General features: G+C 43.0%; 1 protein-coding gene across 1 annotated transcript; it reads right to left on the bottom strand.

Moving 5' to 3' along the window:
- Positions 4,523–7,672, bottom strand: LOC109825678. Its single transcript, XM_020392550.1, has 3 exons — positions 6,901–7,672; positions 6,553–6,789; positions 4,523–6,486 (listed from the first exon to the last, which is right to left on the bottom strand). Exons 1-3 carry the CDS (start codon positions 7,598–7,600, stop codon positions 6,329–6,331), a joined length of 1,095 nt encoding a protein of 364 aa, XP_020248139.1. The 5' UTR covers positions 7,601–7,672; the 3' UTR covers positions 4,523–6,328.

Below are 18,713 nucleotides of genomic sequence, written 5' to 3'. Positions count from 1 at the left end.
GACAATACGTGTGGATTCGAGAGAATGTCCTTCATGGACGGATTTTCTAGTTATAATAAGATAAAGATGCATCCAGATGATGAAAAGCATACCGCGTTTAGAATACCCCTCGGAGTTTTTTATTACACAGTTATGCCCTTCGGCTTAAAGAACGCAGGTGCCACATATCAGAGAGCCATGTTAAAGATTTTCAGGAGCATCTCTGGAAGACTATCAAATGCTACGTGGACGATCTAGTTGTGAAAAGTCGTGACAAGAATGATCACATCAAAGAATTGAAAATGATGTTTGACCTGATGTGGACTCACTAATTGAAGATGAATCCTATCAAATCTTTCCTCGGAATGTCTAGCGGCAAATTCCATGGATTCGTCATCACCACCAAGGGTATTCACATCGATTCTGATAAAGTGAAGGCAATTAATGAGCTACAACCCCCGAGAAACCATAAGGAACTCAGAGGATTACAAGGACGGTTGGCTTATATCCGTCGCTTCATTTCAAACCTTTCGGAAAAATATCAACCATTCTCCAGGCTTACAAAGAAAGGCGTATCATTTATATGGGATGACGCTTGTCAAAAGGCGTTTGAGAATATTAAGGAATATCTCTCGAAACCCCATGTACTCGTTGCACCAAAATCGGGCAAACCGTTCTTAATTTATGTCAAGGCGACGAGCCACTCATTAAGTGCACTACTTGCACAAGATGACGATAACGGTCACGAACAAGCAGTGTATTATTTAAGCTGGACCCTCGTAGGCGCCGAATCTCGATATTCAATGATCAAAAGAGAGTGTCTCACCTTAGTATTCACTATCCAAAAGATGCAACACTACTTGGTGGGGGCAAACTATCTACGTCATCACCAATGTTAACCCAGTCAGAATATTCATGACACAGTCTGTTTTCATGAATTGGCGGTTAGCGAAATGGGCTTTACTTCTGTCCCAATACGACTTGCATTTTAAAGAACAAAAGTCAGTCAAGGGACAAGCTATTTGTGATCTCCTGGCGGCAAACCCAACTACGGATACCGCCGAGGTGTACGATGATTTGCCAGATGAAACCCACGAAGTCAACGTAACTTCCCATCAACAGGTGTGGCGTTTGTATTTCGATGGTGCCTCTCAGGCAACTAATGTAGCAAGTGCTCCTGGATGTTCTAAGATTTCTTCCGGAGTTGGAGTTGTCTTAATTTCTCCGGGAAAACATGTGGTGCCTCGAGCTTACTCGCTGACCGAGCCGTGCTCGAACAACGTAGCCAAATATAATGCGCTGCTTATTGGACTCAGCTTTGCTAAAGAGCTGGGGGTCGAGTATCTCGAAGCTTTCAGTGATTCTCAACTAGTAGTTAAACAAATTCAGGGAGAGTATGAAGTTAGAAATCAGGATTTGATATCGTACCATAAGGTGGCCGTTGAGATGACAGAATCGTTTGAAGGATTCTTCATCGAATACATTCCACGCTTACAAAACGCGTATGCAGATGCACTGGCAGCATTAGTCGTGTCTCTGGCGCAGCCTCCCGAAACAGAACAGTTCGTTACGGTGAGAACTCACCAACTCTTCGTACCAATCTACGATGAAGATGACAAGGAAGAGGATATTAAAGAAGTACATTCAACTCAAGTTGAGTTCGAACCCCGAGATTGGCGTTTTCTTATCATAGATTACGTCCTGCACGGAATCTTACCAGAAGACGTGAAGGAAAGGGACTCAATCCGACGAAGAGCACTGAGATTCTACTATAACACGGAGAGTCGAACGTTATATCGTAGGGGGTGCGATGACTTACTACTACGTTATTTATCGTTTAAAGAAGCAGAAGAAGTCCTGAAAGAGACGCACGAAGGGGTTTGTGGTGCACACCAGCCTAGCCCCAAACTTTATGACCGCATCAGAAGAATGGGACATTATTGGCCCACCATGATTAAAGATGCGATCGCATATGCCCGAAAGTGTCACACGTGTCAAGTGCACGTGAATTATATGCACCAACCCCCGGAGCATCTGCATCCTTCGGCTACATCATGGCCTTTAGAGACTTGGGGAATGGATATCGTTGGTCCTATAAATCCCCCGTTAGTCAAAAGTGATCGGTTCATTTTAGTCATTACTAATTATTTCTCCAAATGGGCTGAAGCGATTCCACTCAAAGAATTGAAGACGAACAACGTCATTGCATTCATTAAGCACCATATTATCTACCGATATGGTGTCCCAAGACGGATCATACATGACAACGGTCCTCAGTTTGTCAGTAATGCATTCATCAGATTTTGCGAGAAGTTTAAAATTCAAGATGTCTCGTCAACAGCTTATAATCCCACAGTAAACGGATTAGCTGAAGCATTTAACAAGACTATCATCAAGCTTTTATCAAAACTCGTGAAGACTAACAAACGAGATTGGAATGATAAACTCGGCAAAGCACTATGGGCTTACCGCACCACAGTTCGCACGCCTACTGACGCAACCCCGTATTCTTTGGTGTACGGGTGTGAAGTCGTCCTTCCGTTGGAAATTCAAATTCCATCTCTTTGAATTGCTCTCGCAGCCCAGATGACGACCGAAGAACAACATCAGAAACGTCTCGAAGAACTCGAGATGCTCGACGAAAAGCGCTTAGAGGCTCAACAGCACATTGAGTTCTACCAAGCCAAAATTTCCCGAGCTTTTGACAAAAAGGTTCGACAACGGAGTTTTAAAGAAGGAGATTTGATCTTAACTGAAAGACGACCTATGATCCTTAACTCCAAGAAGAAAAGCAAATTTAAACCCAAATGGGAAGAGCCGTTCGTAGTAAAGATAGTCTACTCGAGTGGTGCATATCGCCTTATTACCAAGGAAGGCGACCGGCTTATGATGCCGATAAATGATAAATTCCTGAAAAAATACTACCCTTAGTATATTCAGGATAACCAATGTATCGGGAAGTTTCCAGAAGAATACTGCATGTGGTATTCTTAGGGATAACCCAGTTGCTGTGAAAGTAATGAATAAGAAATCCACACTTGGACTCTGAATGTATTCAAAGTTAAAGCGTGTTTTATTATTGATAAATAAGATTCGATCATTTTGACAGATCAACATTTCCTCACAAAATCCTCCACTGATCAAATCAATTAACGGTGGGTCCACTAAAATTCTAATCCGCCAATTCATGGTAATTTTCAAAGCTTGACGTGTTAAGTCATGATCACTTAACATCAAAATTCCCCATAAGTGGCTAGTACAAGTCGGTATTTTTACTGCTACATGTATTCTACTCTCTTTGCTTTCAGGTCAAACCTATAAAAGTTAGGGCCAAAGCCAGATTCTCCTCTCGATTCCTTCCATGAACGAGAGGCTCACTTTCAATTTGAACAACCAAACCTATAAAAATTAGGATTGTCTCCAATCTCCCTTAGTCAAACCTACAGATAGTTAGGACTAAGATCGAGTCATCCCTTTTCGATAAACGAAAGACTTTCATCTTTTTCTTTTCGGCCAAACCTATAAAAGTTAGGGTCGAAATCGGAATTTCCTCTCAATAAACGAGGAACTTTTTTCTTGGATCAAGCAACCAATCCTATAAAAGTTAGGGTTGTTTGAATCTTTCTGATTCTCGGAATGAAGATCACACTCCTAGTTTCATCTTTCCGGATTCTGGGGGTGGAGATCCCATCTCGAGTTTCCTTTCCAACTGAAGATAGAATATAAAATTCTTCTTTTTCAGTACCGGGAGATAGAATATAAAATTCTTACTCTTTCATTTTTGGGTTCGTCTTTACCCTAAACAAGACCTGGGGACAGAATATAAAATTCTTCCTCTCCAGCATCGGGTTTGTCTTTACCCTGAGAAAAGACGCAATTCTCAACTTCCAATCCGCGCACTTCATGCACGGGGAACTTTATCTTGACTCCTAAATAAAGATAAGCATACGCCTAACACGCGTTGTCGGTTTAGTCTTTCACTGATTGAAAAAAACACTAGAATATAATTCTGGGGACTTTTATCCCGAAGCCTGAGTAGGGATGAGTCAACGCCTAATACGCGTTGTCGGGTGCCATATTCCCGTAAGAAATGGTGAAGTCTATGTATTCAAAATCATAACACTAAGTCTAGAAGAATTAACTCTCTTAGCACAACGTTACATGTGAAACGGGTATTAATAATTCACATATTAGCCCGATTCAAACGGTAGTCGGTAAAGGCATATCAAACCCGTTAAAGACTGGGGGTTTGTCGAAAATCCTAAGTCTACGTCTAACACACGTCGCCGGTTTAGTCTTTCACCGAGTGAAAAAAACAATAGAATACGAGTCTGGGGAATTTTATCCCAAAACCTAAGTAGGGATAAGTCAGCGCCTGACATGCGTTGCCGGATGCCATACTACCATAAGAAATGGTAAAGTGTATGTATTCAAAATCACAGCACTAAGTCTAGGAGAATTAACTCTCTTAGCACAACATTACATATGAAACGGATATTAATAATTCGCATGCTAGCCCGATTCAAACGGTAATCAGTAAAGGCACATCAAACCCGTTGATGGCTGAGGGTTTGCCAAAAATCCTATAAATATTATGGTTGATTATTCCAAACAGAATAGGACATCATAATAAAAGAAGTATAATAAAAAATACTTTCTATTGATGAAAATTCGAGTTTGTAGGTACAAAAGTCACAGCTAATCTACATGAAGTTTATGGCTAAGAACTTGTTGCTTTAACTTCGACAACTCTTCCACATAAGCTTGCTCGAGCTCTTCCTGCAATGTAGCCTTCATAGATCCTTCGTTGGCAGATAACATCCTTGCGGCCTCTTCTTTTGCCTTAGTCAGCTCCTGCTCCGATAGTTCCAACTCCCTAGACACAATCTCTTAGTTACGTTCTTCGTCAACCCTTGTCACTTCTAAAAGTTCCCAAGTCTCTTCTTCCGCTTGAAGCTCCTGTTTAAGTTGCGCTATCTTGCCAACACTTGATACAAGGGAGGACTTAATATTGTGCAGAGTTTGTAACTTGTTGTCAAGAACGGCTTTCATCTTATTTACCTTACTTTGGCGCATTTGAACCTCAGGTTCAACCAATGCCTGGGCATCGCGCCACGCTTACAGCCGAGATTCCATCCGAGCAGCTATGTACGAAGGAGCACCTGTATCTCGGAACTCTTTAAGTTCTTGAAAATCACGCTCTAGACGAGTCAAGTCATCAGCTATAGCTCGTAACAAGTGTAGCAATCCGATCTTCTCTATTAAGGATAATTTGAGATCGACGAATGGTCTGAATTGACGAAAAGATGTCCTACTATGGAGGAGTTTGTCAATCATATTGCCCACGAAAGTGAAAAAGCTGCTAACTTTCGTACAAAGGACAATCTGGTTCGGATCGTCATCTAACAATAGCGCTTTGACAAGATCAGAGAGTTGGAACGAAATCCCTGTAAAAAAAATAGGAATCAAACATTTCAGAATATTAACTTGAATATCTTCAAGCTTCGGTGTAGAGCTTACCAATACCGACAGAAGTCCCCTCAGCTAGATTTCCAACACTTGATTCCACCTGCACAGCCTCGTGAACTGGCGGAGGCGCTGCAAAAGCAACAACCGTTGATGTATCAACCTTTTCAGTTGGTCCGACGACTTGTTCAATCGGGTTAATCCCCACACTTGCGATGGTCATCTCAGTTGCTGAGAGTGGGAGAGAAGTTGGAATAATCGACGAAGGGTCTTGGGCAATGATTCTTGCCGCTTGCGAAAAATTGGGACCTTTAGAAGCGTCAGGTATCCCAACATCGATGTTTGTACCAGTCTCAACGACTAGTCCTGCAAGTGAAACTCCTCTATAGTTAAGTAAATCTGAGATAAGAATGACTGTTGTAGAGGGGTAAATTTTATACCTGCGGAAGAACCAGGCTCGGCGAATGCTTTGACGGTATCATGACGAATTGGTTCCAACAACATGTCATTAGATACCGAAGGGTCTGGTACCGGATCAGATGAATGAGCGTCCGACGTCTCAAAAGTAATCTTGAAGGGAATCCTCATTATCTGAATTCTTCATAAGGGTACCTACGGAAGAGTCCAGATTTTAAGACACAGGAAGGGAAATTGGGAATCCATAACAAATAAGAGTTGGATTTACCTTTATTAGGGATAGCAGAGTCCGCAATCCCAGTATTGGCACCTATTTCTTGGGGGTTTTCTAAAAGAGCCAAAAGCATAGAAATAATTAACGGAGGCACGAATTCTGAATCTGTCAACTCCCAAAATTGCCATTTGAAAGGTGTACTACCGGTGTTAGATGTACCTGGGTTAGAGACTGTCGTAGACAAACCAGGTCCTACCCGGTATCTTCATTGGTTTCAACAGTCATGTCCACTGCAATGTTATCGGGCTCATCAAGAATAGCTTCGTATACTCGATGCGAAAGGCTAGGCTCTTGAAATAAATCAAAATCGGGAGGAGGATCATAAACGGTCTCACTCTGGTCATGTCCCCCTGAAATGCAGATTCACTAAGTCTAACAGGGGATATAAAAAAAAAAGCAAAAAGTTGAAGCATTACCTCCCCCAACAACGGGTATGTCACCGAGTGGTTCTGCGTTGGGAACTGACGATGTGACGCGTCGTCTCAAAGTCATCTTCTGACATTTACAAGGCCGCGTCTCGTTAGGATCCGCAGGTCTACTCGGTATGGATTCAGCACATGGTTCAATTAAGGGATCAATTCGAGCCACGGTCTGAGAACGAGTGCGAGTAAAGTGACGACCTTTCACTTCCTTTCCCCCTTCAGAACCTACACCTGGAATTTCCTTTCACTTCCTTTCCCCCTTCAGAACCTACACCTGGAATTTCAACAAACATTTTGTGAGGATAAGTGGGTAAAGCTTTCCACCTTTTTCAGAACCTACACCTGGAATTTCAACAAACATTTTGTGAGGATAAGTGGGTAAAGCTTTCCACCTTTTTCGAGTCTTGAGTCGGCGAATTTGATCGGCGACTGCTAGATCCAATAGCTCTGCGAAGAAGGGCTCTGACAAACTTATGTCGAGTTCCTCTTCATCATGGTCTGCCGTCTTAGCCTTACCGCTGACAACATCTGCATCTAAACCTTCTTCTTCAGAAAAGAGGGGATCGTCCTCTTGTTCCTTATCTATAGAAGGACCGGCGAGTTCTTTGCCTTTCCTCTTCTGGTACTCGACCTCATAAACCATTTGGGTAGCAATCCGAGCTGCTGCCTCGGCCGTCAACTCAGCAATTGGCTTCATCGCGACGGACTCATTGGCCGCTAATAACCAACGACAATATAAGAAGGTAAGTTCCAGTTGGCGTTCAGTAACCGGAAGACTAAACCTGACGCCAGTGCAACCCGTAACATTCCACAGCCACGCCCGGGCACCGTCTACTAGGCCACCACGAGTCCGGAGTCCTGAACTTAGGTTCCCAACATATATTTGATCATACCCAAGTTGTTGTGCGAACTTGCATGGTAGATACGGTTCTATATAACAACAATTCTTTACTCGAAAAACCACATAACCTGGCCTGATGTTCACTAGCCAATCAAAGCATCCAGTGTCAAGGCAGGTCCGACCAGTACCAGGTTTCTCCATATCAACCAATGAATCACCATAACGACCCGAAAATCAAGGGAAGCATGTCGAGACGACCCAGCATTTATGGTCTTGCAGTCGTTTCCGTATGTCCAAGAACCCTCGAAGGGAAGCATGTCGAGACGACCCAGCATTTATGGTCTTGCAGTCGTTTCCGTATGTCCAAGAACCCTCGTCCTTTCCATTTACAATCTTCTATCGCATTTATGGTCTTGCAGTCGTTTCCGTATGTCCAAGAACCCTCGTCCTTTCCATTTACAATCTTCTATCCGCTGCAACAAGGGGATGGATTGGTTCGCAACCTTTGGCACATCCATCATGTCAGGGCGATGAAGAACAAACCATGCCATCAAGTAAGTGTAGGGCAGCTCCACCTTGACTGTTTGGATTACAACACTTGGCTTACTTCCTTCCTGAGTGAAAGTACTAATCATTTGGCGAAGACCACGGTGGATATCGACGATCATTGCCGGGAGGAGAGAAAGATTTTTCCGGTGAGCCAATTGAACAGCGGGGTAAAGTACCTCCACGGGCAGAACATCCGTGGGTTGATATGGGACTACGCATTTCTTTAGCGAAATGGTAAGATAACCAGCCAGCAGAGTCATCGGGTGAATAGGTTCATGGTATGCTATAAGAAGGTGTGAAACTTGGTCCCAGTAGGAAAATCATCCTCGATACCGGCAATGGTATAGGAATGAGCGTCGGACTTCTTAATTAACTCATTAATCTCCGCCGAAGTCGACGGCCTTAACTCACAAATCACTTCTCCAGAATTGCTTTCTAGATTTCTGAATAAATAATTTGTAAATCTTTTTAAGGTAATTTACGGTTTGGTCCTCTTCAACACTGGTTCGACACCTGCCAAAGCTGTGTAGTAATGGCATGTGAGATCTCACAAAGTGTCGTAGCGATTCGAGGTAGTCGACTTCAACTGACGTAACTATCGATTCGAAGGGAAATATTTTTGGTATAACATATTCCCCATGGGCAAACCCGAAACCTTGTTCATCTCATGAAGAGCTAATCCTAAATCCTCGTGCTTCGTCAAGAATGTATTCGTGTCGGGGTTGTAAAGCTCCATCAACGCAAGGAAGTGGGAAATGCTAATCGTCAGTCCATACATAGTGGCACGAACGGCTGCATATAACCCGCTAGCCTTCAGTTCTTCACCCTATCGGGCGAGGACATAGCTGGTTAGGCGAGACCACCAAAGTTTATCTGAAGAATGAACCCAACCATAGCATCTGTGGTTAGTGACAGGCATCTCTCTCCCCAGCCTCGCGAGGCGATTCTTCAGGGTATTAGCAACCGTAAATAGCTCGCCACGAGTGGAATGATGAGTGATGTATCCACAATGGACACGTTCACGTTCCTCCGTCAGATCCCACGACATCTCTCGTTTAACAACCTGTCGTAGTTCAGTCAATGAGCGATGACGAGGAATATGAGGGATATATAAGAAGCCCCCTTCATCCTTACTGTCGTAGTTCAGTCAATGAGCGATGACGAGGAATATGAGGGATATATAAGAAGCCCCCTTCATCCTTATGTAACCATTGCTCAGCTTTGTATGAGGGATATATAAGAAGCCCCCTTCATCCTTATGTAACCATTGCTCAGCTTTGAGGGGCACGATGATTGGGTCCTCAACAGAGTCGCCAAATAGATAATCTGGCTTCTTTAGGGGATGAGTGGAGTTAATGTCTTCAACCAGAGGTACATCGGTAATCAATTGCCGTAAGGTACGACGATCTCCTTTGCGTATTAGTTGGGGAAGTTCTTCAGGTGCACCCGGAGCAAATTGGGGGATAGCCGGAATGAGCATAGGGTCGTTGGCAGAAGCATAAGCCTCGCCGGAGCGGCCTTCCACCGCATTGGCATTGATCACCCTTGAAGGGAATTCGACTGAAACAAATAATGCGCATTTACAAAATGTAATTATGAAGTTTCCTGGTTATCTAAACAAGTGTTGAACTCATCTCACAAAGCGGTGAGATAGAGTCACGATCCTGTAATTGGCGAGACGATTTCAACGGTATCACGCGCGCACAAGACAAAGTATGCTATCGCATAACGACGCGACAACATACATTGCCCCGCGCGATGCAATACAATATGAAATCGCCCCAAATTAATTTAGGCATGTTTTGACCAAGCAAAACACGGCTATGAAACGGCCACACCCACGAAGGAGAATGGCTGCTCTTCCCGATTGCCTCACTAAGGAGAACAAAATGGGGATATCATACATAATACATCTATGTGTATTTCCAAGCAAAAAAAAAAAGAAAAGGTGCTTGTTAATTTAGGCGTGCTTTGACCAAGCGAAACACGGTTATGAAGCGGCCACGCCCACGAAGGAGAGTGACGGCTCTATACCGTTGAAATCGCCCCAAATTAATTTAGGTGTGTTTTGACCAAGCGAAACACGGCTATGAAGCGGCCACGCCCACGAAGGAGAGTGACGACCCTATACCGTTGAAATCGCCCCAAATTAATTTAGATGTGTTTTGACCAAGCGAAACACGGCTATGAAGCGGCCACACCCACGAAGGAGAGTGGCGGCTGTTTTGACCAAGCGAAACACGGCTATGAAGCGGCCACACCCACGAAGGAGAGTGGCGGCTCTATACTGTTGAAATCGCCCCAAATTAATGTAGGCGTGCTTCGACCAAGCGAAACACGGCTATGAAGCGACCACACTCACGAAGGAGGGTGACGGCTCTTCCTAATTGCCTTACCAAGGAGAACAAGGCGGGGATGCAAGATGCAATATACAGTATGATATGTTAATGTTGAAGTCGTAAATAAGAGAAATGGCGACGTTATACCGATGCAGCTGAAAGGTTCGGGTTCAGGTGACTGGGTAGCAGAACGACCCCTCGCGGTATGTGATCTCTTCGTCGACATAGCTAATCTGTAAGAGAAATCAGTGGTTCAGATATGTCGAGATTGGCGAATCAACAATCCAATATACAAAAGGGAAATTGCGATATTTAATTGAAATTCTAAAATTTAGGATTTTTTGGTTAAAAAATCCAATTAAACCTACGTAATATATATCTCATTCAAGGTGAAAGAAGGGAGAATCGAGTTGAAGGTCACAAAGTCAAACACATGGTCTCGATCACCTCAACATGTTGATTCACAAGCTCACGGAATCGTCCGAAATTAGAAACATAGATATTAAATTGAGTTTTAGAATCGTGCATATATAGGTTCGACACAAGAAATTCCTACGGCAAAAATTCATATATACAAGGGGGAAAACATCCAACAATTTCAGTCCAAGTTTGCACATACACCCTCCAAATTTCAGCCCATATTTGCACATACACCCCCCAAAATTTCAGCCCCAAATTTACACAAAAGCCCTCAACAATTTCAGCCCATATTTGCACATACACCCCCCCAAAATTTCAGCCCCAAATTTACACAAAAGCCCTCAACAATTTCAGTCCAAGTTTGCACATACACCCTCCAAATTTCAGCCCACTTGTTGCACATAAACCCTCAACAATTTTAGTCCAAATTTACATACAAACCCCCACAAATTTCAGCCTTGTTTTCAGCCCACTTTTTTGCACATAAAACCCTCAAATTCCCCCAAATTTGCACATAAAACCCTCAAATTTCGGCCATATATATGCATGAAATTAAAAAATATTGCAATCAAAAGTGAGGGAATCCATATCTCAAATTTTGGCCAACCCCTCAAGAGCAAAAAAATGGAGATTTGAGTTTTTCCCCAAATCAAAAAAACTAGGGTTTTGAAATTTGGAGAGTTCAAGAGAAGGGACTCAAATTGAAGCTATGAGAGAGAGAGACTCTTACCAAAGCTTGGAGGAGTGATGATGATGAAGCCCAAAATCCTGCAAACCCAACTTGCCTTGCTTGAAAACCTTGGAGAGGAAGAAGGCTTAGAAAGAAGGGGTTGAAGGCCTTGAAGAAAATGGGTTTAAAGGCTTTTAAAAGAGAAGAAGATAGAGTTCTTGGGGAGGAAGAACTCAAAACAGCAAGGGGGGAGCGGAAGTTTCTGTTTTGAAACCGAATGGAAGAAGAAAAAAGGAGGAGGAGATCGGGTTTTGTAAGTCGGGGTGAATTTTTCTTTTTTTGGTTGGACTGAACCCATATGAACCGGACCCGAATCTGACCCAAAGCAACTCAAACCTAGTTGAACCAGATCGGACCAGTCCTGGTTTGTTGATTCGCACACGTGTGAGCCTCGAAATGTGGGCTCGCGTGTGTGGAGGGGTCCGGGGATAATTCATATGCATTTTGAACCTCTTTTCGGGTATTTTTCGAGATATTCGAAGCCTGTATTCATACTCCAACGGAAATACGAGTCTAAACTGTTTCCCACTGTGGATGGGAAGTTCCTAAAAAATATTACGCGTAATATTCTTCAGGATAACCCGGCAACGCCCGACGGGTACACAAGGTTAAACTGATTCCCGAAACTCTCGAGAGTATATGAATAAAAACTGGTTCTTCGTCGGTCAACGCGTTGCGATGAGAGTCAACGGCGACCGAAACGAAACCCTAAGGCCAACGCCGATCAACGCGTAGCCCTAGGTCAACGCCGGTCAACGCGTTGCGATGAGAGTCAACGCCGATCGATATGAAACCCTAAGACCAACGCCGGTCAACGCGTAGCCCTAGGTCACCGCCGGTCAACGCGTTGCGATGAGAGTCAACGCTGATCGATATGAAACTCTAAGACCAACGCCGGTCAACGCACAGCCTTAGGTCAACGCCGGTCAAAGCGTTGCGATGAGAGTCAACGCCGATCGATATGACACCCTAAGGCCGACGCCGGTCAACGCCGGTCAACGCGTTGTGATGAGAGTCAACGCTGATCGATATGAAACCCTAAGACCAACGCCGATCAACGTGTAGCCTTAGGTCAACGCCGGTCAAAGCGTTGCGATGAGAGTCAACGCTGATCGATACGAAACCCTAAGGTCAACGCCGGTCAACGCGTAGCCCTAGGTCAACGCGTTGCAATACAGATAATCAGTGCAAAGTCAACTTAACGAGACGAGCCAAAATTAACTCACCAATTCCGATTCGAGATTTCGACAACGGTCAGACGATAAACGCAGTACCGGAAGAATTTTAACTGTTCGACAAACACTGAATAGACTGAAAGGTGGAATCAAAATCGGTTATAGGTCCCTTAACACCGACTGAAGGTGTGGGCCTATCACGTCCAAAGCGTTTCAGACTCCTCTCTAAAGAAATGAGGCTAAAACACTTTGGAGGGGGGGTATCTGTAGGCGTCTAAAAATGCCTATAGGTTCCTGAATACAGCTCGAGATGAAGAGGAGGCGATAAATGTCATCATCCAGTCGAGAAGGTTTATCCGAGTGACCCACGTATTTATTGGCCACCGTCAAGTAGCACGTACGCTCAACGGTCACCGGAACGACGAACCAAACGCCCCGTGCGCTCACCGATAATTCCATACACTCACTAGCCACCGTCAAGCGATCTGTGTGTTCACGAAACGCACAAAGCGAGTCAAGGAAGTGTACTGATCGGCGAAACAATGAAATACACATAAACAACGGAACGAGTCAAACCCAAGAAAGCCTCTGGCGGCCAGATCGCGTCAAAACGATCCGGTCGAGCCAGTGGCTCCGCCGCTCGGCGATGGTCAAGCCACCAAATGGCAGTTCGGCCAAAAATCGGTTTTTCGGTTCTTTGACGGATTCTTTCAGGATTTGAGTGTTCATGGGCGTTCCAACTAATCTGATATTGTGATTGTACAGTTGTTAACTGAAGATACAGAGAAATCCATCAGTCTCATCTAAATAACCGCATCCGAGGCCTATAAATATGAACCATAGGCCTCTATTTTATGGATCTGGAAATCAAGAGGATGAAGTGCTGTCAAATTGGAGATTGGAGCATGAATTTCAGAGAGTTAGCAAATCTTGGTGAAGTTCTTCAACAAAGTGAGAGTTCGAGAGATCTGAGACTCATTTCCTAATCCTCCGGATTTAAGCTTAGTCTTAAATCTTGAAAAGAGCCGTGATTTTGCTTAGTCAAAATCACCGCTATTGCAATTACTTCCTTCGTGAAGTGAGAGCATTGATCATCCAACTTCTGCTAACTGGATCTGATCCGTAGGCGGTCCACGGATAAACCCCGGCACCGGCAACGATCCCGCACAAGCAATAGGTGATAAACTTCTATTGCGTGTAGTTTGAGAGAAAATTATAACTTTTGATTTAAAAGTCTTAGAAAAAGGTTATATTTTTCTGAGTTTATTGTAAGTGTTTGAAGTTGTAATGGACTCATCAAAGAAATCAATTTTCCACCCAAACATGGAGCCAATGGAGTCGCCACCGACTTTGCACTTTGCATCCCGAACTTTACGATCACCCGCTCTATGTAGCCCTTCTGACTCAAGAACAATCGCCGATTCGCCCGCTCTCTTCTAATCTCCATACCCAGTATTTTCTTAGCAGCGCCCATACCTTCATCTCGAACTCTTTACCAAGTTGAGATTTTAGCCTATCTATCTCCACCTTGCTCTTAGAAGCAATAAGCATGTCGTCCACATACAAATGGAGATAGATATAATCACCTCCATGAAGCTTCCGAATATAGACGCAACAGTCATACTCGCTTCTGGAAAACCTATGCTTTAGCATGAAGGAGTCAAATCGCTTATACCACTGTCGAGGAGATTGCTTCAATCCATCAAGTGATTTCCTCAAGCGACATACATGACTCTCTTTATCCTCAACCTTGTAACCCTCAGGCTGATGTATATAGATTTCCTCCTCCAAGTCTCCATGCAAGAAGGCTGTTTTAACATCGAGTTGTTCCAACTCAAGATCACTATGAGCAACAATACTCAATAGCACCTGAATAGAAGTGTGTTTCACCACCGGAGAAAATATCTCATTATAATCTACACCCTCTCTTTGTGCAAATACCTTAGCCACTAGCCTTGCCTTGTACCTTGTACCACCGAGCTCTGAAGGATCTTCCTTTCTTTTATACAGCCACTTACAACCTATAACTTTCTTTCCTGCGGGCAATGGGACCACCTCCCATGTTTGGTTTTTCCGGAGAGATTCTATCTCCTCCTCCATCGCAGCCAACTAACTCTCGCTATCTCTATCTTGAATAGCTTCCTTGAAGGAGACTGGCTCATCTTCCTCCACCGAGAGTGTATACTCAACCAAATTAACCTGCCTATAGTGTTTCAGGGGTTGATCAGCCCCCAGCTTCTGTACCTGCTTGTATGCTCGCTTTGGCCTAGTGGAAGCCAAGCTATCCTCGACCTGTTGTTGTTGTAGTGCTTGTGTATTTTCCTACTGAACCTCCTCCGGCTCAAGCTCATCATCTACCTGATTTTCCACTTGAACATGACTAGAACCTGGTTGGTCCTTAGGTTCTATATCAATAACTTAGGACTTAGAATTCCCAACAGTCTCAACACCATCATCCTTGGGCACCCTAGCAATCATGGACTTCTCATCAAAGGTAACGTCACTGCTGATCACGAACTTCGAATTTTCTGTACACTAAAGGCGGTAGCCTTTTACACCCTTTGCATACCCTAAGAAAATTACCTTCTTGGCCCTCGTGTCAAGCTTTCCCTCGTTGACGTGATAGTAGGCGGTATACCCGAAGATTCGGAGTCTCTCATAATCTGCATGCTCCCCTGACCACACCCGATAGGGTGTATCACCGTCCAATATCGAATGTGGAGATCGATTCACTATATAGCAAGCTGTAGCAATCGACTCTGCCCACCATTCTTTGCCCAAACCAGCATAAGATCGCATACTCACTGCTTTCTCCCGCAGTGTTTGGTTCAGTCTCTCCGTGACCCCATTTTACTGTGGTGTAGATCTAACTGTCCAGTGTCTGGCAATCCCCTCCTGATCATAGAACTCCTTGAAGGCACCATCTGTATACTCTGTACCGTTGTCAGATCTTAATGTCTTCAATTTCTTTTTTGTCCTGTTCTCAACCATCGCCTTCCACTTCTTGAATGACTCAAATACCTCATTCTTATGCTTCAGAAAATAAATCCAAGCATATCTCGAATGGTCATCTATGAATGAGACAAAATATCTGGAACCATCCTTAGAAGTTGTCGACGCCGGACCCCAAACATCCGTGTGCACATAATCCAGTATCCCTCTGCTCTTGTGCTTGCTCCTCAGAAACTGAACCCTGTGTGCCTTTCCATACACACAATCCTCACAAAAATCCATGCAAGGCTTCTTCAGATTATTTAGCAAACCCTCTTTACCAAGTAGATCCAGACCCTTCTCTGACATGTGCCCAAGCCGCCTATGCCATAACCGTGTGTGCTCACATGGGTCTCCACCACTTCCATCAGTTCCAACAGCTGTATCTCCCATCACCGTCGTATCTAAGAGAGTATATAGGTTACCGTGGCGAATGCCTTCATTGCTACTAAGGAACCCCGAACAACTCTCTTCACTCCGTTCTCGGTTACAATCTTGCAACCCCCGGAGTCCAAAGCACTAACTGAGATAAGATTCTTCCGCAAGTCGGGAATGTGCCTTACATCCGTCAGGGTTCAAACCACTCCATCATACATCTTGATCTTAATATCACCTAGCCCCACCGTTTTACAAGCATGGTTATTCCCCATCAGTACGGTTCCACCATTAATGCTCATGTAGGTAGTAAACCACTTCCTATTTGGACACATATGGTAAGAGCAACCAGAATCAAGTATCCACTTCTCGGAGGTATCCTCGCCACCCGTGACGACATAGCATTCTTTATCGCTCCCTTCCTCTGAAGCGTAGCTTGCCTCTTCCTTACCTTCTCGTCTTTCAGTCTTGTTGTTGTTCTTCTTCCTGTTAGACCCTAGAGGGGGGGGATTAGGGTCTTATGCTAATCTAATCTGATTTAAATGTCAATTAAAATTAATTAATGAGTTATCCTAGCAAGTATGAAATACCACAAGATATATGATCTAGGATAAGCAATATGAACAATGAGATATATCCTAGCAATGAGATATACTATGGGATATATGCAAGGATATACAAATTAACACAATGGTGAAATAAACAAACTACAAAAGTGATAGTGCAAAATAAACAATGCAAACACACAATATGATCACGGAGTTCGAACCTTCCGTCCTACATCTCCGCTCCCCACTCCCGGGGAGAAATCCACTATCACAACCGGGTTTTCTACGTTCACCCGAATAACGTTTACACCTCACAGTGTCGGTTTTCAACGCTCACCGAACAACGTCACTCCTCATAATCGGTTTTCTAGTTCACCAAAAACTTCACAACACACTCGGTTTTCTAGCTCACCGAAAACCTAACAACACTCACAATGTAACAAATATAAATGATTTGTTCTCTCATACAAGGGGAGAACTCAATTAAGCATAACTCAATGTTACAATCTCTCACAACCCTAATATACTATGTATGCAAATACAATAAGCTCAAGGTGGGTGTGTGTAACAATGAGTGAAATCAAATCAACTAAACTCAAATAAAATATAAAATCTAGCTTAAGAACAATGATAATCAAACAAGTATATAAATGTAAAGCTAGAGTTGAGTTTAGGAAAACTTCTCTAGATGACAAGAGAGAGAGATGGATTGAATGCCCAAAATACAATTGATAATCTCCTCAAGCTCTTGTAAAACTTTCTTCATAAACCAAACCCTTAAACAAGCTTAAAACAAGCTTAAACAAACACTAAACAAGTTTAAACCCTTGTTAAACTATTTGAAAAACATTCTCTTGGATTTCTAGAGAGCTGAAGGTAATGGGGTATTTATACCACTCTAAAACTTCAGCATAAACCCCAAGCAAATGACAAAAAGCCTAAAGCAAACAGCTCAGAAAAATAGCCGTTGGGTTCCAACGGTCATATCGGCGGTCGATCGCGGGTCGATCGGCGGCGCGTCGATCGCGGAGCAACAAAAAACTAAAACTACTGCTCTGGACAAGCGGACGTCGACCGCGATGGTCGACCGCGAAAGTCTATGGACTCGCTATGGTCGCGATCACAGTCGACCGCGAGCCCCAAGCAAACAATTCTGGTTCAGAACACTTGGCGGTCGACCGGTGCGGTCGATCGAAATCTGATACTAGAAAAACAGATTTTAAAAGCAGATTTTTGAGACTTTTGAAAATATGTTAAAAATAACAAATGAAGTCCAAAAATAATGAAACTTTAGGAAATGTATATAAACATGTAAATGAACATGTTACAAAAAGAATTTTCCAAATTGCATTTCCCATTTGTGAAAAATCATTATTTTGCAAAAATAGTCCAAAACACAAAAATGTAAACATGTGAATTTTGACATTTAGGCTAAACCATGTTTTGAAACTTTGCACAATGATTATATAGACTTAATAAAATATGTATATGATTATTGTTAAGTCTAAAAACTAAGAATATAAAATTTTCACAAAATTGCATATTCTATGCAATGTTTTCAAAAACACAATAGTAAATATGAAATATGTGATTTCATACTATAACCATGAAAACCCAAAACCATGCATGTATATAAATGTATATAACTATATATATGCATAGAAACCAAAACTTATGTATATATATAACTATATATATATACAAAGAAACCAATAAATGTGTGTGTATAGATATTGAGCTTAACGTACTTAACACACATAATATAAAACCTAAACTAAGTTACCCAAGCTAGATCTTGATCTTCAATAAGCTCGACTTGGTACACTTGCGGATGAAGCTGAACTTGGATCTTGAACTAGAATTGCATAAGCTTCACCTACTATTCCGCCAACCTCCATTGGATATGATCGTTATGGCGCAATCCATCCAACCTCCAACATATTGTTTATCTAGAATAAATATAAAACACAAATACTAGACAATCAATATTAGATGTAAATTGTTTATAAATCATCATCAAAACAAGAAGGCCAACACTTCTTACCTATTCTCTTGTTAGGATAATTGACTTTGAAATGCCCTAGCTCACCGTATTTGAAACACGGTCTTTCTACAAGAGGTCTTGATTTTGATCTAGACTTTCCTCCCTTGCCTTTTTTCTTGCTCATTTCCTCTTCCTCTGGCAAA

Source organism: Asparagus officinalis, chromosome 1 (genome assembly GCF_001876935.1).
Source record: "Asparagus officinalis chromosome 1, Aspof.V1, whole genome shotgun sequence".
Lineage (NCBI taxonomy): Eukaryota > Viridiplantae > Streptophyta > Magnoliopsida > Asparagales > Asparagaceae > Asparagus > Asparagus officinalis.
Note: the sequence above shows the minus strand (reverse complement) of the source record. Positions and strands in the feature narration are given on the sequence as shown.